We start from the raw sequence: 25,168 nt of genomic DNA, 5'->3' as shown, positions 1-25,168 counted from the left end.
TTAAGAGAGGCCTGTGACATAGCTTGAGATCGCCAAGGAAGGCACACGTCTCTCTCAGGGGTGCCAGTCTGCCTGCCGGTCCCGATCAGCCATAAACTCCAGGCTCCGCTTAGAAGACTGGGCCCGTCTTCTCTCCCATTGCCTCAGTTCCTGGCGCAAATCCATGTCCACGGAGGGCTCAAGCTGAATTCGCTAGTGGTCCACATGTGTGTCCCCTGTCAGCTGGCCTTCCTGACCCTGCTGTTTGTTGACAGGTTCTCAGGAATCAGACAGCTCTCAATCGGCCAAGAAGGACATGCTGGCCGCCTTGAAGTCCCGGCAGGAGGCTCTGGAGGAGACACTGCGCCAGAGGCTGGAGGAGCTCAAGAGGCTGTGTCTCCGGGAAGCCGTAAGCAATCGCATCATGGTGTCCCCTCCTAAGTAGGGCAGGAGGCGTCCCGGGGCGGTGGGGGCCTCGAAAGTGCTGGAAACATCCAGCTCTGTGATGAGTGTGGTCAGGAGCTGACTTGCGGCCTTGACAGACCCTGCCACCTGTGATAACCGGTCATACACGCACGCATGGCTCCCCACAGTGCACAAAGCCTCCCTCATGTGACACTGCCTCTTGCCGAGAACAACCTGCACCATCTTCCCAAGACTGCCTGGCAAGCTCAGTCCTCATGAGCATATGGAGGCCCCTGAAGCCCACTGCTGGATTAATGAAGTCTCCACTTCTTTCTTATTTGTTCTGTGACCCTTTATTAGTGGTCTCTGGAGACTGTTTTCAGTGTGGCACATACTGGTGTGTGTGTGCGTTTGTGTGTGTGTGTCCGCGTGTCCGGGCACACATGTGGACAGTGTGAGGGACTCTCCCGGGACTGGTGGGGTTGCTCTGCCAGGAAGCAGTTCCAAGCAGGGAGGTTGCAGAGGCTCCCAGGCAGCCCGGGAGGTGGGTCCTCTCCCCCCAAACAGCGATGCTTTGCAGAGAAATAATGGGCCACGGGGCCACGGAGTGAGGTCATGTTACATTTCAACTTGGCTCAGTCATGGTCTGGAGTGATTTAAACCGGAGCCCACTCAGAACAGCGGCACATTAGCACAAATCCATTGCAGATCTCGGGAAAGCAATCGGCTTGGCTGAGGGAGCGAGCTATGTGATATCCTTATATTAGCAACCTTTGCACAAAGAATATGCTTGAAGTATTGAAAAAATACAGGTGTTTGCATCGGCCTTTAATAATTTATAAAGCCTTGTTTAGGGTTTAAGAAAGGAAAAGTCCCTGAACCCACAGAGAGCCCACATGAGGAGATGTAGGAACGTGTCCGGGCAGTCAGCCTGCCCTCTACTGTCTCACTGTCTCTCCGAAAACAGGGGAAACAGGGCTCTCGGGCCCTGGAGTGTTGGCAACAGAAAACATAACACGAGCAGGAGAAGGAGCCCAGCAGGAAGTCAGCCGCTTGTTTCTACCAGCGACTCCTGGCACAGTTGACAAGCAGGACCGAGAGGCCTGCTGTTAGCGGCTGTCAGACAGCTCCCTCAGCTCGCAGCGCAGGAAGCTCTGTTTGGCCGCCGCCGGGAGGCGGCCGGAATGGGGTCAGTGGGGCTTTCGGCAGAAAAGAGAGGGAGGCCCGCACAGGGCACTGGATTATCCTGTGCGCCCAGCTCTGCTTACACGTAAAATCAGAGTAGATGTCTGGAGAACCAAGATCTTGACTCGGGGACCTTCAAGCAGCTGGTGAAAAATCGGTGCCTCACTTTAAAATGTATTTTAAAACCACACATGCTTTGGCGTTATAAATCCATGGCGATTTTAGCAGCTTCTCCCTCCTTTTTATACATTTCAAGGTACCAAAAAAAAAGTCCTGACAACATAGAGCCTTCAATAGGTTGTGTTATTTATAGACAGACTTTGAGGGGAGCCAATGAAAAAGTTGTGGGATAAATACATAACTGCTTAGGCGTCATCTGAACCACGTGTTTTCAAAAAGAAAAGAACAGGGAAGAAAGCTGCAGAGAGCCGAGCCAGCTCAGGCTCAGTGGGCTGCGGACCTCGGGGACTGAAGTCCCGGGGTCGCTCCCAGGGCCGTGGAGCTGGAGCAGAGGCACAGAGAGGCGGGGGTGTTCGTGTGCTTCCAGGTCTGCCCCGTGTGGGTGACAGGTGCTCCCAGCGGGACCCTGCTGAGCTCTCCTCATCCCAGCAGCCTTCGAGTCCTGTGCAGCTTCTGCATTGCTCTGGGGGTGGGAAGCCCCAGCCACGGTTTGTCCGGACAAGCCTGCTTTGCCCTGAGGGACACTGTGGCTCCCCAGCCTTTTCTGGTCCCGGAAGTGGCTTCTTGGATTCAATGGCTGGCTCCACAGTGGGATTTGCCCTGACTCACACTCATCTGCATGCAGCGCGGCTGTGACCCCAGACGGAGAGCCTCATCCTGAGTCACTGCCCTGATCCTCTGCCCGGGCCCGAGCCCTCTGTCATTGTGGGTCTGTCACCTCCGTTCACATCATCGCACACATAACGGCTAGATTCCCAGAAGCCAAAATGCACATGACAGGTTTTTTAGTAGCCTTGTTAATCAAATAGATTACATTTTCAGTTTCTTAAAACTCTTGGGTTATATACAGGTTAGAGTCCCGGGAGTGTCTGGCAGAGGGAATGAGTGCTACCCACACTCCGTCTTCACCTGCGTAATACTGCCCTTGCTGGGATGTGCCATACAGACCTGTGCCTCCTGAGAAGACTCACGTAGGAGATCTGGGTTCTGAGGCCCGGGGCTGCGCTGCCTGCTGCTCCCTGACTGCATCCTTGCTTGGGGCAGCAGGCACGGGGGCTCTCCCTGGATCAGCGGAGAACGAGGGTGGAGCATTGCTGAGTCCAGTAGACTTATTTACATGGCAGGAACTGATTTGGAAAAACTTCGCAGACTGCCTCTGGCCTGTAAGAAAGGAACGCTGGCACACATTTTAGAGAGATGACATTTCATTCATGAGCGCTTACTGGGGGACAGCTTCGGGCTGATGTTGCTCAGCTCTTTGGGATCTGGGCATTGAAGGGCGTGTGCGTGCGTGTGTGTGTGTGTGTGTGTGTGTGTGTGTGTGTGTACAGATGACCAGCATGTGCCGCTCTGCGCCCTAACCACTGTGACTGCTTCCCTCATTGCAGGAGCTCACTGGCAGACTCCCTGTGGAATACCCCCTGGACCCCGGGGAGGAGCCGCCCACTGTCCGGAGGAGAATAGGCACAGCCTTCAAGCTGGACGAGCAGAAGGTCCTGCCCAAAGGAGAGGTGTGTTCTTCTCTGGGGTTGGGTTCTCTCCGGTTATCCTTGTCTTCCCCAGGGGTTGGGGCTCCCAGCTACTCGGCCCCTGTCTTTCTTGCTGCCTCTTCTTCGGTGAGCTGGTTGATGAGGCTGTGGCCTCCTGCTTGGGATGAGTCCTCCTGTCCTGGTTTGCACTTGGAATTCTGCTGGGGTTACTTGTGCAGTGCGCCAGGGCTTTTGCAAGTGGCCAAGTCAAGCCTGGGGAGAGCATTCCAGTGACAGTCATGTGCCCTTGTCTTCTGAGTGGTGCTCAGAGCTGTGCCTGATGTCTGCTCAGTGGGAGGAAACACCGCAGGGAAGGGGTCAGTGTGTCCTTGGGTGCAAGGGGTTCGCTGGCTGGGCGAGATCACTAGGGCCTGCCCTGGGGGCCAAAACTGCTACAACACGAACCAGACGTTCGGTGTGTCTTGGCCTCACCTGTCTGTGATCGACAGAGCCATATTTTTCTGTTTTTATCCGCTTTGGACTGAACACTGATGGAGTCAGGGGCTGGAGAATTCAGATTTGGGGAGGAAAAAGGCCTTGCAGCTCTGGTAGGGGTGAGTATCCAGCCTCAGTCCAAGAGACATGAAGGACAGGTGTACCTTAGGGTTAGGTCATCTTCAGGAAGCGCCGCCCCCGGTTTATTGTGAATAGCGTTGCTCATGAACTTGGTAATAGAAGGCTTAAGAGGTCAGGACTGACATGCTGGGGGCGCCGTGCTGTAGACGTGCCCTCCTTCCTGTCCATTCCCCATAAAACCATCAGAGCATGGTGTCCTGCAGACTTTAGCTACTCTTCTGGTTCTGGTTCCAGACCAGCCCCTTCTCCTCCCCCTGCACTCCCCTTATCTCTGCCACTGTTGCCTGGCAGCCCGTTTCTCCCGTCAGGACTGAGGCTCCACCTGGCCCCAGCCTTTGCATCTCTTTGTTCTGCCCTTTTCCTTCATCCCCCAGTGTTCTCCCTCCATGGACCTTTCAGCCGTGCAGGCCGAGGCACTGAGAGGCAATGGAAAAGGGACACTGCATTTTTAGTCTTTTCAGAAAGTGGTTGGGAGAAACATTTTTCATGTAACATAATGTAGGTCAGCGTGAGGGTGGATTTAGACAGGGAGCCAAGTGCCTGGGGCCCATGCAGTTTTGGGGATCTCTGGAGAACCCGCAGTTGCAGATCCCGAGCGCTGCACGCCAAGGAAAGCTCTTCCAGGCTGCTTCCTCCCTGTGGAGTTCTGACTGCAGACTGGCTGGGTCACCCCCAGGAACAGCGAGCCGGAGTATGAAACACGCTTAACTCCATAAGCAGCACCTACTTGGGCTCAGTAAACATCAGTTGCTCTAAGTAGAGAGGGAGAGTCATTCAGGAGGCCATCTGTCAGGTGCTTTTCAAATCCAGGCAGTCACTGAACTCCCGAGGGACTGCACCCACCTTGTCGCTGGGCAGTCAAATGCACCCTCCTTTCAGTGGGTGCCCTGTGCTCCATCAGGCTCCTCGTTGCTCCACGCCGCAGAGGCCCCTTGGGCAGCAGGAGACCCCAGAGGCGTGCCACCACTCCAGGGTCTCCTGGCAATGAGACCCCTTTCCTGGTCACATGGCCACTACAAGCCGAAGTGTCAGGGTTGGTTCGGCGCTCCCACAAAGCTCAGGGTCTTCTTGGGCCGAGGCCGCACCAACTGCCCAGAAACAGGTGCTCGGTGCAGCCTCAATCACAGAAGGTTTTGGCCCCCCAAGGCTCCAGGCAGGGGTCCATCTCTGTGTCCTTCTCCCCCGGAAGGACACATGTGGACAGCGTTTGAAGGGTGAGGAAGGAGTTCATTACCTCAGAAACAGTCCCGGTTAGCCTTCACCTCTTCTCTGCCTCCTGGGCACCCCCTGCTTGGGGCCTACAGTGGTCAAATGTAAGTGAAACCGGGCAGGGAATGTTGGCCCTGGCAGAGGCACCGCCTGGCGGGGTTGCGCAGGGGCGGGACTGTTTCACTGGGCCACCACGCGGAAGAGTGGTCTTCTGCCTACATCCGTTCCGTGAAACTGTATGACGCTGTGAATGACCTGGAGCGGGATGCTCGGTTCCCCTGCTCTGGCGACTGTCAATCCTGGGAGAAGCCGCTGATGTGTTTGTCGTGGGTTTATTAGGTCTGGGCCTTGGCAGAGTCCCATCTCCTACCCGTTCCCAGCTGATGCTGGGGCTTCCGGCCCCTGCTGTATGAGAGAGTGAGCAGCAGCTTTCAAAATCTGAACCTAGCAGGTGGCCCTAGAGCTGGCTTTGATTAGAGGCGCTTCACTGGGGAAGAGATGAAATCGGGAAATGGACAACCTGAGACTTTGGGGTATTCTGCATCGGCCCCAAATCCTCACACGCAAGTGTGTGAGCCTCCTCCTCCCGGTGCTCAGCAGCCCGTGTGCACACATCTGCTCAGGAGACGGGGCCAGCGGCGACACGATGCCTGGCGCTGTGCTCTGGTACTGCAGGCATGCCAGGCACACACACTGTCCCAGAGCACACAGGGAAACTCCTCAGCCCAAGGGAGGGACAGGGTAGGAGTGAGCTACCCGGGAAGGAGCGGAGGAGGAGCCCCTGGTCCCAGCCAAGGAGCTAAGGGAGAAGCTGGTTTCACTCCTGCCTACCAGGGGGCCACTGACCGCTGAGCAGGGCTTCCCTGAACCCGCAAGTGTGAGGGCAGCCGGAGCTCACAGAGAGCTTCCAGAAGGTGCCCAGGTGAGGGGAGGGGGCGTGTCCCAGCTGGGGACCAGAATGTTAGGGGAGGGAGATGCACAGGTGTGAGCAAACCGTGGGGAAGTCAGCAGCCCGCTCTGGAAATGGGGCCCCGGGTGGAAAGGCAACGGGCTCTGAATTCGCAAGAATTCACTGGAGCAGGCCTGGGCCAGGGGAGGGCGGGTGGTTGTCTCCCCGCTCAGCCTCTGCAGCTGAGCCGCGGTGTCCCCCACAGGAAGCCGAGCTGGAACGCCTGGAGCGGGAGTTTGCCATCCAGTCGCAGATCACGGAGGCTGCCCGCCGCCTGGCCAGCGACCCCAATGTCAGCAAGAAGCTGAAGAAGCAGAGGAAAACCTCTTACCTGAACGCACTGAAGAAGCTTCAGGAGACTGAAAATGCAATCAATGAGCACCGCATCAAGTCTGGGAAGAAGCCCACCCAGAGGGCCTCACTGGTCATAGACGGTCAGTGCCATCCTCTGTCCTGTCCCCCAGGTAGGGCCACATCGAGCCCCGCGACAGGTCCTGCTGTGCTCCTAAGCCCAGCACTGCACAGCCTGAGCAGCCCGGGCCCAGCCTGTGCCAGGTCTTCAGCGGACAGCACTGCAGGGCCCTGGACGCCGTGCCCTCGGGTCCAGGAGCTCAGGGAGCATACGGGGCCTCACCGTCGACCCTCCGTGGCGTCCCCAGCCGGGCTCTGCGCTCCGCTCCACTCCGGGGCCCAGCCTCCCTTCCCCAGATCTGCAGGGCGGGGTGGAGAGCTGCACCCCACGTGCCACACCTGCCCCAGGCTGGTTCTGCTTGCCTGCAGGGCTGCTGTCCCAGGAGCCGTGGCGTGCTAGGGCCAGACTGTCCCCACCAGCGTCCGCCCGGGCTGCAGTCCAGGAGCTCTAGGAGCGCAGCTGATGATATCTGGGAAGCTCTAGGAGCTCATACCCCAGTCTACCTACCGAAAATTGAGTCTCCCTGCGCTCTGATGGTCTTTTTCTCTAGATTAGCAAATTACTGAAACTGTGTCAAGTATTCTTGAACCATGTATGCATGTTTAAAAATACTGTTGCTCTAGGGAAACAGAAAGTAAAGCAGAGATTTCCAGGAATGAGGGGTGGGAGGGGTGAGGAATAATTGTTCAGTGAGTCCAGAGTTTTGGTTTGGGAAAATGAAGATGCCGTCCAGCCGGAAGACGGACGCGCTGAGGGTGGCACTGTACTGTGCATTACTCAGGGCGGCCGAGCCAGGTGCGTCCAGGGACGGCTCCGGTGTGCACACTCGGTACGGGAACAGTGGCTGTGGGAGACAGGAAACTGCAGGCAGCCTGAGTCAAGGCCCGCTCCCAGATGCTCGCACCAAGCAGGAAAACAGTGAAGGCCTAGCTGAGAGCGCGCAGAGCTGGCCATGTAGGGAGGGGAATGGGAGGACCCATCTCTCTGCATCTTGGCCCCGCCTTTGGCCAAGACCCGTAATTCCCCGTCCGCCCCAGGGCTGCAGGGCACCAGCCCTCTGCCTGGTGACGGCCGTGCTGGTTGCCGATGGGAGGAGCTTTTAAGCCTCTGTCTGTGCGGACTCCTGAACCCTTCCACCCACGCCTACAGCCTGCTTTTTAATCTGCCCAAGAATCCGCCTTGAGGTTTCCGTGAAGTAAGGTTTACGTCACTAAGCCCACCTGAATCAGAAGTAGGGAAGGTTCTCTGTAGTTCCTTAGCATGGCTCATTTCAAAAAATATAAACTTGGACTCTAAAGTCTCAGGACCTTTGCCAACTTTGCTGTGACAGCAGAGCCCACCTCAGTTGTGCCTGTTTCCCCAGTGGTGAGAGGAGCAGAGTCCTTCCACTGCCTCCCTCATGGGCCATACTAACCGCATGGTGCCCATGAAATAGGCTTTGGAGACAGTCAGTATTTAGCACACTTGCTTTCTCTACCAATGACCTAAGGGTTTATGGAGAAGCCATTTACCACCATGCAAGCAAAGTCCCCTCCCCCAGTGTCACACGTGTGGAAAAGTCAGCAGGGCCTCCCTGTGTGCAGTCGGCCCCGCCCCGAGCTTCTGCCCGGCAGTGATGCGCCTTATGCAGGCAGGCCGGGCAGCCTTTGCATCAGCCCCCAGGTGAAGTCTGTGTTGGTGGAGAGGCTGCTGGCCCGCCACAGGGATGGCGGAAGAAAGGCCCAGGGTCGTTTATAGACGGGCTGCTTTCCGAGGAGCAGCAGAAGCCCGCGGCAGTGAACACTCTGTGCCAGGCTGCCGTGCGCTAACCTCATGGTCTTCTGCATTTTGGCCTCCAGATGGAAACATCGCCAGCGAAGACAGCTCCCTCTCGGACGCCCTTGTTCTCGACGATGGTAGGTCCCCTGTTTCCTGTCTTAAAGGGTGGGACACAGATTCAGCAGGTTGGTCGTACAGAGTCTGGGGACAGCCTCCTGTGAAGGAGAGCCCCAGGCTGAGGCCGGCCGCCAGCGCCGTCACCCCTCAGCGTCCCCGCGGGTCCTGTGAGTGGATGGCTCTCTGCACCAAAACCGTGTTTATGGGGCTTCAGGGTCTCTTGGGCCCAGAGGTGAGGTTCAGGGTGACACTCAGTGAACGGTGCTTCACCTTGTAGTGGCCAAAGCCACATTTTCAACTGAGCAGGGAGCCCGTACTCTGCGCGTAGGTTCCTTTTGCGTGTTCCTAATATTAGAGGGAGAGGCAGAAATGGACTTGGATCACAGATCAAGGACTGGCATCCGATGCGGGGATCCGAGGGCAGCAGAAGCAGGCAGACCGAGTCGAGTCTGTCTCTCTCTTAGACAGAAGTAATGAAGGAGGGCGAGATGTCCCGGTAGACACAGGCCCAGGCCTCGCCCACTGTCTTCTTATTGCTGTTCGCTTCTCACACCTGGCTGTTCCCGGAGTATTTTCTTGGGCAGTGCTTAGAAAGCCAGAGCTGAGCCCCAGCCCACCCTCCCACCACCCGCTGCAGAAGCAAGATTCCAACACAGCCACATCTGAGAACGTTCCTGCAGACGCTGGACCAAAATGTTGGGAGGCCTTAATTATAAGGAAATATATTAAGTGGCAGTTAATTTTCTGCCCTTTAGAGAAACCTCAGGCGGGCAGTGATCAGTGGCTCTTCAGATGGAAACATAAAAGGCCTACCAAGTCAGAGTAATAAGGGTAATTGCAGTAATAGTAATGATTGCTTGTGATGTGGGGAAGTCTGGTGAGTTATTTACCTAGCTGCGGTGGCCCTGTTATTAGAAATTAGATTATGTTTTTACTGTCTGCTTCATTACACGGAGGGGGGACATGGTCTCCCAGGGCGGGGGTGGCTTGCTCTGAGTACCAAGACCCCAGCAACCCTTGGGGTTGGCCTAGGTGCCCAGTGTTCTCCAGGAAGGGACAAGACCCAGTGAGAGAGATTTCCCTGGTGAGAGCAGAGTTGGCCGAGCAGCAGATGATGTCATCAGTTAACTGTAAGACATCACAACGGTGACTGTGTCCCCCCAGCCCCAATCCCAGGCCTCCCTGGGGTGTTATCACCCGCTCGGTGCCGAGCGCTCCTGCTGTGGGCCCTCTTTCTCGGGTCTCTTCCTTTATGGATCTGGGGGGAGAGGAGCGGTACAAGCTTAGCAGATGTCCCGGCTCCAAGGTCGGGACTGGATTATCCTGTGCAAACTGGAGTCATTGAACAGATTGAGGAGCCCATCAGAGGTCATTGGGGTCCTCCTGCCTCTCCCATGGCCAACCTGCCAGATGAGTGGTCCTCAGTGGACTCTCACCCGCACCTCCATGCCGAGCAAAGTACAAGGTCTTCGTGTGGCTCAAGGACAAATCCAGCTCCCCTGGCTGGGATCCCAGGCCCTGGCCTGCTGGCCACTCCGCCCCCTCCTCACCAGCCGCTGCCACCTGGATGTCCCTGGTGCGCACGTGCCCTCCTGGCCTGCACCAGCTGGATGCTCTGCCCTCGCCCTCGAAGGCCACTTCCGGACGGGCCTCCCACCGATGGGCTGGGCCTGCTCCGGAACTGCTCTGCACTCAAGTTAGAGCCACACGCCCGAAGGCCAGGCAGAGCAGCCCTTCTCCTTCCAGAGCCTTTAAGGCAGTTCCATAGTTAAAACTTATTAGAACCGGCTAAAAGAAAACACGGGTCCAGACCCGCCCACAGACACCACACCTGATGCACCCGCGGTAGGGTGCCGACCTCCTTATGTCTCCTCCAGCTGATGTCTGCTGAGCACCCACTGTCGCTGCGATGGCGCCCAAGGCTGCAGCGCTGACCGGAGCAGGCGAACCTCTGGAGCTTGCTCTCCCAGAGTAATCAGATGCTCGGTGTCTCCTGAAAGCCAGGCCGGGGCTGGGGAACCCAGGACTCAGTGCCTGCTCAGCTTGCTCAGACCCTGGCTCTGCCCCCAGCACCAAGAAGGAAATGTAGAGTTGCCATAAATAATTTCATTTCCCTGTTTGGCGTGAAGCAAGCGTTTGCTGATGGTGTAATTAAGATTCAGACCTCACTGATGTGTAATCAGAAGCTGCACCTCAGCGGAAGGGGTGGCACACACCCGGAACCCCAGCACTCTGGGAGGCTGAGGCAGGAGGATACCAAGTTTGAGCCCAGCCTGAGTAGTGACTTAGGGAGACACTGTCCACAAATTTTACAGTAAATAAGTAGGGCTGGGGTCGTAGCTCGGTGCGCAGGCCCCGCGTTCAGCCCCCAGCACCACTCTTGCACGCACGGGACGCCCCCCCCCCCCGTCTGATTGTGCCTGGGGCCCGGTCTGGCTCAGTCTGGGCCTGCCTGACGCCCGGGAGTGGGAGCGAGCCGCCTGCAGCCGGGGCAGCGCGGGCCGCGTCCGCGGACAGGACGCCCTCTCAGCCGCTCTTTCCGTCTCTGCGCAGAAGACCCTGCGGTCACCAGCGCAATGTCCCCCTTACAGTCTCCGCACAAGGGACTCCCCCCGCGGCCGCCCGCGCTCCACAGGCCCGCGCCGCCCCAGTCCCTGGAGGGCCTGCGGCAGATGCACTTCCACCGCGGCGACTACGACAAGTCGCCCGTCAAGCCCAAGATGTGGAGCGAGTCCTCCCTGGACGAGCCCTACGAGAAGGCCAAGAGGCGCTCCCCGCACGGCCACGCCCAGGCCGGGTGAGTCGGCCCGGCCGCCGTGCGCGCGCCCTCTGCCGCCCAGGCGGGGCGGTGCAGGGCTCGCAGCCGGCGCGGGCAGGCGGCGCCCGTGGTGTCGGATTCCACGGGGATTAATCCGGGAATCGTAGGCAGCGCCACTCCACAATGGCAGTGAGGCTGCTCCGGAGGTCCCAAAGGGGCTGGGACTCGAAACGCCCCCCAGCCCGGCGCCCGAGCCACGGTCCGCTGCACGGTGTCAGCCGGGTCCTGGGCCAGGGCCGCGCTTCAGGCTCCTCCGGTTTCCCAGCCCCTTTCGTGGCACTCTGAAAGCGCCAAGGGCCCAGCGGGAAGCGTGCACCTCTTGGAAAGCGGCGCTGCCCACGGTGCCCATGGAGGGCGGGCGGGGGGCAGAGGCCCAGGGCCTGCGGGACCGGTGGGGCCGAGCGGGCGCCTGCCGTTGGTGACAGCGCTTCCCTCTCGGTCCGGTCCGCAGCAGCCACAAGCGCTTCCCCAGCACCGGGAGCTGTGCGGAGGCAGGAGGCGCCAGCCCGCTGCAGAGCAGCCCGGTCCGCGGCCTGCTGCACTGGAACTCGCAGTCCAGCATGCCGTCCACCCCGGACCTGCGCGTGCGGAGCCCTCACTACGTCCACTCCACCAGGTGAGTGCGCCTGAGGCCTGCCTGGGCCGAGCACTGGCTGCGAGGCCTCCGCCCGCCCGGGCACCCTGTGCTCCGGGCTAGCTCGGTGAATGCATACCAGCCGGAGAAAAGGGCAGCAGCTAGGGCGTCGGAGCGTGCCTCGTTCATCCTCTAGAGCCAGAAGCCCGTCTCGGCGGCCACGGGCAGGGACAGGGCGGCCACCGAGCGGGTCGGGGCGTGGGGCAGGCCCGTGTCGGACTTGCGCCTGCACGGCCGGCTGACGGGGCTTACCGTCCCGGGTGGCGGGTCCCTTCTGTCCACAGAACCCTTTTCTCCGCCGTCGTTTTCATTCCGTGCTGTCCCGGGCACCTGCGCGGGGCGGGGTTCACTCGGGGAAGCCCAGCCCGCGCTGGAGCCCACTCCGGGTCTGAGGAGGCCGGCACCGCCTGGCTCCGGGCGGTGCCGCCCCCGACCGCGCCCCTCTCCCGCAGGTCGGTGGACATCAGCCCCACGCGCCTGCACAGCCTCGCATTGCACTTTAGGCACCGCAGCTCCAGCCTGGAGTCCCAGGGCAAGCTCCTGGGCTCGGAGAACGACACCGGGAGCCCTGACTTCTACACCCCGCGCACCCGCAGCAGCAACGGCTCAGACCCCATGGACGACTGCTCGTCGTGCACCAGCCACTCGAGCTCCGAGCACTACTACCCGGCGCAGGCGAATGCCAACTACTCGACGCTGGCCGAGGACTCGCCGTCCAAGGCGCGGCAGCGGCGGCGGCAGCGGCAGCGCGCGGCGGGCTTGCTGGGCGCGGCGCCCTCGGGCAGCATGCCTGACCTGGCGCGCGGGGCGGCGGGCGGCGTGTACCTGCACAGCCAGAGCCAGCCGGGCTCGCAGTACCGCATCAAGGAGTACCCGCTGTACGTGGAGGGCGGTGCGCCCGTGGTGGTGCGCAGCCTGGAGAGCGACCAGGAGGGCCACTACAGCGTGAAGGCGCAGTTCAAGACGTCCAGCTCCTACACGGCCGGCGGGCTGTTCCGCGAGGGCGACGCGGGCCGCCTCACGCCGTCGCGCTCCCAGATCCTGCGGACTCCATCGCTGGGCCGCGAGGGCGCGCAGGACAGGGGCCGCGCCGCGGTGTCGGACGAGCTGCGCCAGTGGTTCCAGCGCTCCAGTGCCGCGCAGCGCGAGCCCGGCCGCCTGTCACACGCCAGCTCCGCGTCCTCGGACAGCGGCTCGCAGCACAGCGCCTCCCCCCAGAGCACCTTCGTGGCGCACAGCAGGGTCACCCGGATGCCCCAGATGTGCAAGGCCACGTCAGGTGAGCGGGCTCCGCCATCGGCCACCCCGTGCCAGCTGCCCCCACCAGGGGCCACCCGGTCCCGAGCAGCGACTCGGTCCAGCCCCAGCCGAGCCGGTTCCTCCCGGCGCTGCAGCCTGCGCCCCAGTGCTTGGAGCTTGCGTGCCGAAGGGAGCCGGACTCGGGCCTGGCTGTGGTGGGGAAGACCCCAGGCTGCTGCCCCTCCTGTTCTGACCCGGGCCTGGCGGAGTGACAGGGCTGAGCTTCCTGGGCGGATGCAAACCATCCCGGCCCTCTCCCCGTCAGGTCAGGACGGGCGTCCGAGTTAGGTCTGGGGCTGTATCCAGCCAAAGGAGGGCCTTTCCCGGGAAGAGAACCTCCGTGGTTCGGTACCCGCCCCGCGTACAAGGCTGGCGGTGGCGGTGGCATGGGCGTCAGAGCCCCAGGCCGGCCAGTCCGCAGGTGGGAAGGAGAGGGTATACCCGAATTGCTCCCCCGCTCCTTCCTGTGTCTCCATTTCAGCGATGTTACCACGCAGCGACCAAGCAATTCTTACAGTGTTTCTAGGGCCCTTGACATTCTGTCTGAGACTCTTCATAGCCCAAGCTTGACCCATGTATGTATATCTGTGTTTTTTGAGACAAGGCCTCGCTCCGCAGCCCAGGCTGGCCTTGAACTCACTCTGTAGCCCAGGCTATCCTCCAACTCGCAGCAATCCTCCTGCCTCAGCCTCCTCAAGTGCTCAGATTACAGGCGTGTGCCACCTCCCCTGGCTGTCCTGCATTTTTGTACTCAGAGCAGCAACTGAATGAGTTTGAAAGTGGGAGAAACCATTCTTTCCGTTTGGAAGTTTCAGCGGTGTCTCTGTAAACAGCGGTGACAGTGACCAGCATGGCCTGTGCAGTTCGCGGGCGCTGCTGTGTCGCACTCCTCCGCACTCAGCACCCCTGGGGAGCAGCGAAGGGCTGTTCTGCACCATGCGTGCTTTCAGGCAGATGTGATGAGCACTTCGAGGATACAAGGGAAACGAAGGAGCGGAACTCCACGCCAGGAAACCCGCTCGCTCCAGTGAGAGCACAGATGGGGAAGAGGTGGTTGAAGGTCATGGGGCGGATCTTTGGGGACTGAAGGAGGACCTGGCTGTCCAGTCCGCAGGCTCCGCACTTCGCCTCCCAGACCCTGAGCTGCTCAGCCACGCTGGGCAGAGGGGGCTCCGGGAGGAAGTGAAAGCCGCTGGGCAGTGGCAGTCCCATGAGCACCGACCCGTAGCCCTCCTCACGGGCCTTTCCTATCCGGAAAACCAGGCCATGCACTTCCCGGGAAGATGTGAGTGCACTACGGGCCCCATGCAGAGGGCATAATGGGCCGAGGAAAGCGGCCCACAGCTGAAATCCCCACTACTCCGGAGGCTGAGGCAGGACGGTCACAAGCTCAGGTCCAGCCTGGGCAACTTAGGCCCTGTCTCAAAATAAAATAATAGAAAAGGGCTGTAAATGGAGTTCCGCAGGAGAGCACCTGTCCAGCAGGTGCAGGGCCCTGGCTCAATCCCCAGGACTGCGGAAGGGGTGCGGGTGGGAGCTTGTCCCTGATCCTGTTGGTTGCGACAGTTTGTGTCAGTGGCGAAAGGTCAGAGTACTTACATTGCAGCCAGACTGTGTCGTCGGGGAGACTTGCTTTACTCGACGAGAGCAGGGAGACCTGGGACCTTTCAGGCCCGCCATTCTAAGAAGCTGTGCGGTGGCGGAGCACGTGCTCAGCATGTGTGAGGCCCTGGATTCCATCCCCAGCACCAAGAACCATCTTTTGTTTTTACAAAAAGCTGTCTCTGAGCTGTGGGAAGGATTCCACTGCCGAGACAGCAAAGGATGTGTCTGGGTACAGCAGGAAGCAGTTACTTCCTACTGAACTTTCCCGGCCAGACTTCCGTGTGCCCCCCCCCCGTGGGGGTGTTAGGAGCCCTGGCCCCTGAGGATGCAGAAGCAGTCACCAGTGAGCTTGACAAGCAGAATGTGGGCTCTCGGGCTTCTTAGGGGCTTCTCCATAAAGGGGGCATAATCTTCAGCCCCCAAATGCCCTGTGCTGTGCCTCCTGCAGGCCAGACACATAGCCCCCTGCTGCAGTCCCACCTGCCCTGGGGTCTTCAGGGTCTCTGTACCTGTCTCCTTCTCCAAAGCCACTTACGGGGGCAAAGCAGGGGCGGAGGATCGCAGGCCACCGGAAGTCTGCAGAGGTGCAGAGTTGTCTCCCTACTATGACTGCACTGGGGACCGCCGACACCCCAGCACAGGGTCCTAGCCTGCAGCCCTGGATGGGGGACCCCTGCCCCAGGTTGGCACAGGCTGGTTCACCTGTCTGACGTGTCTTCTCCCTGCTTTCCTGCAACCCCCGCCCGCAGCTGCCTTACCGCAAAGCCAGAGAAGCTCAACGCCGTCGAGTGAAGTTGGAGCCACCCCCGCAAGCAGTCCCCACCACGCCCTAGCCTGGCAGACGGGGTGAGTCCGCCCTCCCAGCTTCCAGATGGGGTCAGCAGGAGGTCGCCAGCACCCCAGCCTGGGGCGCGCTGTGGGGAACCTGCTTCCTTTCCAGAGAAACCCTTCTGGCCCGCTCCTTCTGCCTCTCTCTCCTTTAGGGGTGAACTTGGTGTGCGCTGTTTCAAAGTAGGCAGTGGCGCCTGAGACGCGGGCAGGTGGAAGCGGAAGTGGGATTGTGTTTCTTTGACCAGCATTCCAGGCAGCGGTTGCTGGGGTTGAGAGGATACCCAGGCTGATTAAACTGCCAGGCAAGACTGTCAGCGGGGAGAGGGAGACGAGCCCCCCTGTGCCCACCCGGCCCCTCGATGTCTTGATGGTCAGAAGGCAGCTTAAGACAAAAGGCTTCTGTCCAGTCTCTGTGGTTGTTCTTTATCAAACTAACGAAGGGGACCAGGGACCCTGGGATCTTTAAGCAGAACCTTAAAACCCGGAAGTCAGCTCCTTCCGTGGCTACAGACGTAGCCTAGGTACAGTCTGCATCCAGCTGGGACGCTCCGTCCGTCTGCCAGAGGGCCCAGGGGACCGGGTAACTGCTTTGTGCTACAGCACGTGCCTCGCCTGTCTCTGAGTCACCCCTCTGAGTGGATGCAAACTGTCAGAGGGGCAAGGGGTCCCCACGGTTTCTGATCTGCTGGCACATCTGAGGGGGCACCTGGAAAGGGCTGGCAGCTGCCTGTGAGCTGCATCTCGAGAAAACCACAATCCCAGTCGGCTCCACCGCTGCGTTTCAGGCCCGCGCTGATTTCCGTTCCTGAGAGTTTATGGCACTTGTTTTGCCCCAGCCTTTCTAGTCTCAGTCACGGGATAAGGGGCTGACATTCATTGAGTGCTTGCTGTGTGCTGACAGGCTGGAAGCTGCTTCTGACATCCATGAGTTCACGTAATCCTCGCTCTCCCTTGGCAAGAAGACTGTCTGGGTCTTTTGATTCTGTAGCTGGGGATCAGAGGCCATGACAGCCTCGCCCCAAGTCATGCCCATGGAGTCTGTGGCCCGAGACTTTGTCCATTTCTACTATGCTAGTGGTTCCGAAAATGAGGACCTCGCACCAGCAGCACCAGGCCCACTTGGAATCTTCTCAGAATAACATTCTCAGTGCCCTTACTGAATCAGAAACTGGGGCTCCCTCTGACACCCCCTTAACGTGGCAGCCGTGGAACTGTGCCATGCTGCCTCTCAGTCCCTTTCAATGAAGGGCATCTGTGGTCCCAGCGTTAGCGTTCCTCTGTCCGCGCCTGCTTCTCGTCCTGTCTTTCCCAGCAGCTGCCTCTCTGTCTACAGCACACCATTCACACACGCACACCCCCACTGCCCCAGCTCAGTCCTGGGGCCAGGCGGCCTGGCAAGGCTGAGGGTCCAGCGGTGTCCCCAGGATTCACAGGAGAACTGCAGCGGCGGAGCTGTCTCAGCCAGTAGGACACTCCCGGTCTCTGGGTACCTCTGCCCATGCCCAGCGAGCCAAACTCACGCGTTATGTGACTGGCAGTAGGCCCCGAAACAGAACCCCTCACTCAGGTCGGCCTTGGGGTTTGCCAGTTTTACCACCAGATTTGCGAATGAGGACTCAAGACAAATTTGAAACCAAAAGGTATTTGGGTCCTTGAAGTCGCTTTCGCCAGTTTGTGCTGGGCTATCATTAACAGACAATAACATCTGATGAAAAGCAGGGCAGGCACAGGAAAGCGAGCCGCCTGTCCGCCCAGCGCGGTGGGAAGCTCGGCGTGGCCTCCTGCCCGGCCCCTGCTGTGGGTCCTCCCGTGTGAATACGCTACTAATGGTGTCCGTGTGGCTTCCGCTCTAACACGACCTCTCTTCTCTTCCTCTTCCGCCTTCCTCTGCTCAGAGAAGCCTCAGAAAGCCCACCCATCCTGCATGGGTCTGTGTCTGCAGCTCACCACAGCCCCGACGCATAGAGGTACCGTCAGGGCGGGCCGTCTGCCCGCGTGTGTCCCAGTCCCAGCTGTGTGCTCGGAGGTGTGGCCTTCGCCGGGCCCTAACTCCCACAGGGAAACATCTCGGGGTGTGGAAGCCGTTATTTCTGTGTCTCGTTTCTGGACCCATGTGGAACTGTGCGTTTTCATGTGTTCTAACGTCAGAGGTTGGGTGTTCCCAGTGGCACTTCCCACAAGAGACCCCCGAAGCAGTGTCGGGCCTTCTGCGCCGCTGTGTGCAGACAGATATCTGTAGAGGTTTTTTGCTGGCTTAGTAATCTGGGTCCACGAAGTTTCAGAAGGCCAAGGTCAGAATGAGTTGATCCAGAAGCACCCAGATGTCACCTGTCATCCCATCTCACATCACATGACAGCGTGTGCTGTGCCAGACACGGTGGGCCTGCTCTGCAGAAAGTCTGTGCCAGTGCCTTCCCCACAGAGCCCCTCGCAGTGCCCGCTGCGCTGCCTACCGCTGCCACCGCAGATGCTCAGCAGTAACCTGGCCTGATCCCTGGCCTGGGCACCCAAGCTAAGTCACTGACTGCATGGTTCTGAAATTAAACCGCATTTTAAAGGCTACCTAAAAAGACAAGACACCATGCACAGGCAGATAAAAAGTTGTAAGTTTAGAGCCGGGGATGGAACTCAGTGACACTGCACCTACCTGGCAAGCGCAAGGTCCTGAGTTCGATCCCCGGTTCATTGGATTAAAAGAAAGAACCCATATTCCACATAGTTATTCCAGGGACCATGCGAGAGACAGAAGCTGCAGTTGAAGTTCAAGTCAGCAGTCTGGAAATTATCAGGAGATGGGTGAGGGGAAGTGGCAGCAGCTGTGAGTCCATTAAGGGCCGTGAGACCTCAGGTCAGAGTGCTGCAGAGACTGAGGCAGGGCTCAGGTGGAGGCCACGCTGCATGACTCTGGCGGGGGTCGGGCTACACAAGGGTGCCCAGGGAGGCTGCCCAGGCCGCACACACCCGTGCAGGAACACGTGGCTGCTCGAGGACAGCAGTCTTGTTTTGCTGTAGAAAGAGCAGAACTTCAGCCTGAAAAGTGGGGAAGGACACGATCACGGAGCAATCAGGAAAGATGCGAACGAACAGTGTGCAGTCAGCAGTCAGGGACAAGGAACGCAGGGCCCAGCCTTTGAGCGGGAGATGGGCACCTCACTCCCTGCTGGAGGCAAGAGACAGAGAGGGGCAGTAGCCTGAGAGCAGCAGCTGCCCACCCGCCCTGTGGTGGACAGAGCCCCTGCCGAGGGCGCTGGAGAATGACACTGCTTTGAGGCGGTGGTTGAGCCCAGTGCGCGTGAAGTGATTCTTCTCAAATGCGTGCTGCCCATGCCCACGGCAGGGAGGCCGGACCTAGAGGCCCCGTCTGGTCTGCCTGGCTCTGTGACCCCTGCAGCATGTTCTGCGTCCCACCCACTGGTTTTGTAAGTTAAATTTTATTTCTTGTTAGTAAGATATGGTGAGAAAGGGTTGCTCAACATTCAGTAAGCGAGGAGGCTAAGCCATTGATGAAACACACACTTACAAAATCAATTTATTAAATTTATTTATTTATTTATTTTCCCGTGCGGGGGATCAAGCTCAGGACCTCATGCTTGCGAGGCAGATGTGTTGCCACTGAGCTACATCCCTGGCAATTTATACAATTTTTAAGTCGTTTTGTTGAAATCCCTCCCCACAAGATCTCACACTCACACTCTGCCCACCTCCCGTGCCGAGCAGGTGTGAGCCACAGCTCCGCTAATGGTGAGGGAGGTGTGCATTCCCTGTCTGGCTCCAGATCAGAGGCCTTGGCTGGGCCAGCACCGAGGGCAGGTTTGTCCCAGAGAGGGCCAGATCACATTTTTATCAGCAATGGATTTCTATTTCTAAGAAACTATTTAAATGTGCTGGTATTAGTTGTTGATCAAAATAAGACCAGTTCAGCAAGCTTAAGCACGTAAGTGTGCATGTTGGCAGGTGTACCTGGGAAGCGGAAACTAGGCCAGGGCTCGGCAGGCCTCCTTCCATCCATAGCTCTGCTCCCAGTAGCCTTGTGTGTTGGAGGAAACCATGTCCTTGTAGCTTCAGAGCCGCTCGGCCTGGCTTGGCTACCTCTGAGCAGTGGCTGTGGCTGAGGGCGCTCACTGCAGACCTGGGACCCATGCCGCGAACGTGTGCCGTGGCTGGAGGGCACTGACCCCAGCGGAATAACACATGGCCCCTGCAGGGCCAGCTGTCTTTCCTGTAGGAAGTTTCTCAGCCCCTCGGTCGCACTGCACAGGTCAGTTCCGTCAGGATGCGGAGAACATTCATTCAAGGGAGGATGTAACAGAATCCTCCATTTACCACCTAAACAGACACCATGGCTGCTATCCTATGAGGGCGTCTGGTTCTTTCGCCTCAGAAACCACATTTACGCAGAATTAACCCAGTGTATTTCCAATGAGCCAAGCTCAAGACTCATTAAAATCTACCTAGGAACTGTCTAGTGTTCAGGGACTTTTTTTTAGGCCAGGTGAGAAACATTTACAAAGCACCTTCGTCCATTCACCCCTAGAAAAGTCAGCAGATGAGACAGAAAAGAGGAGAATGACTGATTCTTGTCAGTGTAAACTGGTTCGAGAAATGTTTAAGATGTTCTTAAACTCCTCAAATCTAATCTGTTATTTTTAAATTTTGTATTAGTACATGCTCACGGTCCGTAACATCTACACGCCTCGTGCGGAGTTGGTACTCTCTTTTTCTTTGACCGTGTTGGATGGGGGTCTGTTCCTGACACCCAGCCTCGATGGTGTCCCCAGCGATGGGCACGGGGACATCAGCTTCAGGGAGGGGAGTGGAGGAGCTGGTTTGGGGTCGATGGAGATGAGCCGCTGCCCCTAATCATGATCCCTGGGAATAACCCTTGGCTTCAGCATGTCTGGGTTCATTTCTTAATCTTTAAGAATTACCTCTACCTGGGGGTGGGGACTTAGCTCAGCGACATTGTGCCTGCCTCGCAAGTGCAGGGTCCTGAGTTCAATCCCCACTACCACACACACAAAAGAATTACTTCTACCCAATCTCAGGTGTGATGCCTACTTGAAATACTTTTTTGGTTTTGGAAGCCTTTTATTTCCTTGTGTAAACTTTCCTGTATATTTTATTTTTGTTTTGTTTAGTTTTTTGGGGTTTTTTAGTTTTGATTTTTTCGAGACAAGGTCTCGCTATTAGTTCAGGCTGGCCTTGAACTCACTGTGGAGCCCAGGCTGGCCTCGAACTCACAGCAACCCTCCTGCCTCAGCCTCCCAAGTGTTGGGGTTACAGGCGTGTGCCACCACGCCCAGCCACTTTCCTATGTATTTTATTTTTTGGCCCTAGGGATAGAACCCAGGACTCTGTGCGTACTGAATACGACTGAGCTACACACCCAGCCCTCCCTGTATATTTTAAAGAAATTCTTTTTTATAGTGAAAAGTACATGTGATTTAGAATAAAGAGCGTTGGAACTCGATTCAGAATATCACCTCACTTGCACTGTAGGGAAGCTTCACACTCAGAACATCTTTCTGGGACGGAGTGAAAATCCTCCGGTGAAATCTGGTCCCCCTCGGGTCTCATGGAGGCAGCTCCGTCACGGTCCTGGGGAGAAGCCGTCCTGAGGAGCACAGCCCAGGGGCAGCCAGCCCGGCTGCATGGAGCCGCTCGGGGGAAGCTGAGCACCCCAGGCCAAGTCCCTCGAGGGTTCCCTGGTGACTGGGACGTGAGCCTTGGCTTGCGTTCCCCTCCGCCCCAGGTTCCGGGTGCGGGTCCCCTCTGCCTGGGCTCCGCTGTCCCGTGAGCGCTCTCCTGGGGGGTGGAGGGTGCCTGCCGCCCTCCCTGGCCCTGCACCAGGCCCCTCACTGCTGGTCTCCCTTCTCGATCCCCGTAGGAGCTACAGTGACAGCTGCTTCCCGGATTCCTCCCTCTATCCAGAACTAGCAGACGTCCAGTGGTACGGGCAGGAGAAAGCCAAGCCCGGGACCCTCGTGTGAGCCAGCCCGGCCCGCTCTGACCTCACTGCCTCTGTCTGCCTTACCCAGACGTACCGTCACCTGCACCAGCCTCAGCCCTGAGCACTGTTCCTCTTCGTCTCCGTGCCCCCTTCACCCTCGGAAGCCTGACTGAGGAGACATTCGGGAAGCTTCCGGTCCCACTGTGTCCCTGGGCGCTGTCATCCACAGAGGGCCAGACAGCAGTCCTCAGTGGCACCTTGGTGGCTCCCCCAAGCCAGGAGCTGTCGGGGTCTCTGGCTGGCGTGACACTCCCGCGGACACGCAGCACTGGCGGAGAACATGGAGGGAGACCAGCCTGTCCTCATCAGCCGGCCAGACACTTCGGAGAGGCGGGATTCCCCGGAACGTCCTAGTGAGCCGGCCTGGGCGTGCGTGCGGGCGGGTGGGCGAGCGAGGGAGGGAGCCCAGCACTTCCGAGCTGCATTAGGACCAGCCAGTTCTGCGCTGCCAAAGATTAAACAAAAGCGAACTGAGGAAGCGGCCAAGACGGAGACTTTCTCTCCGCAAGGAAACTTCTTTGCCATTCCAAAGCACGCCTGCACACCACAAGCGGAAGTCAGCCATCTGCAAATCTCGTCCTCATGACCCCCTCCCTGGCAGCCCACTCCTTCCCCACGAGGCCCTGCACACCGACCCCACTTAGCTGTCCGGACACCAAGCAGAACCGACCATGGGGAGGAGCCCGCTGTGCAGGGCTCAGCCGCCCACCCGAGAGCCCTGGAGGTCTGTAGGCGCATCGCTGGACAGCCAGTAAAAGCGTAACCTATTTTTTGCACAAGGCATTTCGTTTCCTTCTATTTTATGGGAAACCAAGGGAAAAGCACATTGCAACCCATTCGCGTGTTTACCTGTCGTGGCTCATTTTATGTTTGTCAGCACTTGTGTGGCCAAGAGCTCAGATGCGACTTCTGGCCAACTCTGCCCTTAGGCAGGAAGGTCTTACACGTCTGCTAGCCAGTGGGCAGAGCAGGGTGGACAAAAACTCAGCTCCCGAAAGGCCCGCGCACCTACAGCAGCATCTGTCACCGCGGTGCAACACCCGAGTCTGCAGACACCAAGGGGGCACAAGAAGGAAGCAAACGTGCAGGAGCTGCTCCTTTACCTGTGTTTTGAGCTGTGCTTAATACACAGCCGTGAAGCCATCAGTCTGCAAAGGCCTCAGAGGACTTCTCTGCTAACTAACAAGTGCCCGATCTCAGTCGGGTCGCTCGTGAAGGCACGTGAGGGTCTCGTGCAGGTGGCGCGTGGCGCTCGCTCCTTGGCGCAGTTGAGGGTGCGGGTTCTCCTCGGTTCCGACTTCCTGTTGGGAAGGCATCTGCCGGCCAGGCCCGGGACGGGACGGGAGCCAGCGTGGGGCTAGTTTTGTGGGGAAGCAAAACTAAAGTTAGCTGTAGCATCAAAAGGGAAATCCTTGTTTTTCATGTGTGCGGCATCCCAGAGTAACAAGAGGCTCCCAGGCCAAGCGGGTTAGGATGGTCGCCCACGAACTCACTGCCCTGCTGCGCCCCACCTGTGCGGCTGGGCTCAGTGCGCCCCGGAAGGAGCGGAGCCTCCACGGCGAGAGTGGGCCCCAGGCGGGCGCACCTCCTGCATTTCTCTGCAAGACCCCGGGCCAGTGCCTGGCTGGGCACAGCTGGGCTGAGGATTCCAGCTGTGGGAGGGACCTGGAGTGTCCCGGGACGGACACTCCAGGGGCAAACTACGGGATTAACAGAAGTTGGCTGCGGTGTTACCAAGTGAATCTGGGGCCTGACTGGGGCGGGGGGGGGGGTGCTTTTATTTTGACAGAGCTTTAAAGAGCAGATTTGTGAGTCTTAGAGGGGGTGGGTTCCCCCTTCTCCATTTGGAAACATACATTGGGTCATTCTCCTTTTCCCAAAAGGAGACACATGAATAATGAGACTGAACTGTGCGACAGGAAAAGTCAAGAGGGAGTGGAGAGGTGACAAGCTCACACGGCTATGGGCTGTCCGACGTGTGCAGTGACTGGGAACCGAATTGCAGTAAAGCGGGCCACGCTTTTAGCCCAGTTCACGTGCAGGATGAGGAGGAATTCCTGCAAACATTCAGATTACATTTTAGATCTGGGGGCAGAAGGAATGGAGTGGGAGCAGGAGTCACAGTTCCAGCAAACATCATGAGTCTGTTAGTAAAGACGGAGATTTAAGTAAAACAGGTTTTACTGTTTGGCTGTGTTGTTAGTGAGATGTACATAGCACGTTAGCCCCCCAAGACTAACAGGATCAGTGGTCAGTGCGGTGGGACATGCTGTAGTTATGTATACAAGCACTTGCAAACTCTTTATATCCCTATTTCTTTAAAACAAAGTAAGACGGAGTATGAGGCCCTGGTCTGACAGACAGCAAGCCCTGTTGGTGAGAAGCCGCCTGTTAGCCCGTCTGGTGAAGATGCTAACCGCAGACTGTGTTGTGAGCGAGGTCCTTTTGTTTTCATTGTTACACGCAGGTGAGTGTTGGAACTGTTAAAATCCCCATCTGTTTTCATTCAGTTAGTTTAGTTCTACACATAGCAACCCCCCCCCCAGGTGCTATCTGACGACCAATTACTGCTTAGGTAACTAGGTGTGAAGTTTTACATACCCATTAATGTCAATAGTTTATTACAAGTTGTGTAAAATGGACTCTGATCACGGGAAAAGATTAGGTTGCTCCTGAGACTGACTGTAGAGCATGTAAAATGATTTACTGGGTTCTGTTCCGCTGTCGTCAATGAAAAAAATGTATGTTGTAGACAAAGTTGCAGAATTAAAAAGAAATCTGCTTTTAATTTATTCTTTTTGTATTAAGAATTTGTATAGTACCTTTACATTTTGCAAAAACAGTGTTGTCAACACTTATTAAAGCATTTTCAAAATGAAAAGATTCCAGTTGCCCCTTGGAGATTTTGTTTCTAAGTGATAAATGCATAATCATGCTCCAGGAATCTATAATTTCGGTGCCTGTGTCCTCATTGGGCTTTTTTGTGCCAGGAGTTGAACCCAAGGCCACTGTACCACTGCCGCATCCTAGCCACCCCCCCCACCCCCCGAGGGACCCTGCTGGCATAGCCTGGGATTTCAGGAAGCCACCGCCATGCCCCGCTGGCTCATTTATTTTTTATCATCAACCTACGCTTAGCATTCATGTTGCCTTACTAGACAATGAAGACAGGTTTAGGAAACCTCTTACTCTGGTTTCCTTTTGTAAATGATACAGGATAGTAGTGTAAATCATGTATTATTTTTAATATGTAAAGGCTCTGAGATTAGAGGTCAGTCCTGCAGGACATTATTTCGTTATTTGTGCTGTCGTGCATACTGACCCACAGGATGGCCCATGGTAGGAGGACTCCACGAGGTGAGGGCTGCGACTGGTCCTAGTCTGTCTCCGTGGTCTCCCGTCTGCTGTGGGATCAGGAATCTCCCTAGATGCCCAGGCCCTTTATGACCACTCCTGTTCACCCTGTGTGCCCCGCTGCTCAAGTCCCCTGGCCCATCCAGGTTGTAGCTCCAGAGCGACAGGCTCCGGGCTGCAGGCACAGCCCCTGGCCCTCATCGGGGAAGCTGCAGGAAACTGGGTCTGGCTCCAGAACTCCCTGCAAGGCGAGCCCTTGCTGCACACCAGCCTGTGAGCACAGGCTGGCTGACGGCACCTAGAAAGGAAAAGGATCTG

At 57.8% G+C, this 25,168-nt stretch overlaps 2 protein-coding genes across 18 annotated transcripts in view; one reads left to right on the top strand and one right to left on the bottom strand.

Annotated features, from left to right (window-relative positions):
- The window catches only part of Frmd4a (FERM domain containing 4A), a 521,224-nt gene extending 496,936 nt beyond the window's left edge, over positions 1 to 24,288 (top strand). For 13 of the 16 annotated variants that reach the window (XM_013078471.3, XM_087206807.1, XM_087206806.1 and 10 more), the window contains 9 exons: positions 255 to 388; positions 3,138 to 3,260; positions 6,218 to 6,446; positions 8,263 to 8,319; positions 10,853 to 11,096; positions 11,569 to 11,733; positions 12,204 to 13,030; positions 15,405 to 15,501; positions 21,374 to 24,288. In XM_013078471.3, the coding sequence (XP_012933925.2) occupies positions 255 to 388; positions 3,138 to 3,260; positions 6,218 to 6,446; positions 8,263 to 8,319; positions 10,853 to 11,096; positions 11,569 to 11,733; positions 12,204 to 13,030; positions 15,405 to 15,501; positions 21,374 to 21,476 (1,979 nt within the window). In that variant the 3' untranslated portion in view covers positions 21,477 to 24,288. Of the gene's footprint in view, positions 1 to 254; positions 389 to 3,137; positions 3,261 to 6,217; positions 6,447 to 8,262; positions 8,320 to 10,852; positions 11,097 to 11,568; positions 11,734 to 12,203; positions 13,031 to 15,404; positions 15,502 to 17,381; positions 17,454 to 21,373 lie in introns of all 16 variants that reach the window. The other 3 variants (XM_013078472.3, XM_087206802.1, XM_087206803.1) reach the window with 2 other exon arrangements.
- The window catches only part of Prpf18 (pre-mRNA processing factor 18), a 47,785-nt gene continuing 41,631 nt past the window's right edge, over positions 19,015 to 25,168 (bottom strand). For both annotated transcript variants that reach the window (XM_021242059.2, XM_087206811.1), the window contains one exon: positions 19,015 to 25,148. In XM_021242059.2, coding sequence (XP_021097718.1) covers positions 24,975 to 25,148 — 174 coding nt within the window. In that variant the 3' untranslated portion in view covers positions 19,015 to 24,974. The remainder of the gene's footprint in view (positions 25,149 to 25,168) is intronic.

Source organism: Heterocephalus glaber, unplaced genomic scaffold (assembly GCF_053883595.1).
Source record: "Heterocephalus glaber isolate CG9 unplaced genomic scaffold, H.glaber_assembly_v1.0 deba00000738, whole genome shotgun sequence".
NCBI lineage: Eukaryota > Metazoa > Chordata > Mammalia > Rodentia > Bathyergidae > Heterocephalus > Heterocephalus glaber.
Note: the sequence above shows the minus strand (reverse complement) of the source record. Positions and strands in the feature narration are given on the sequence as shown.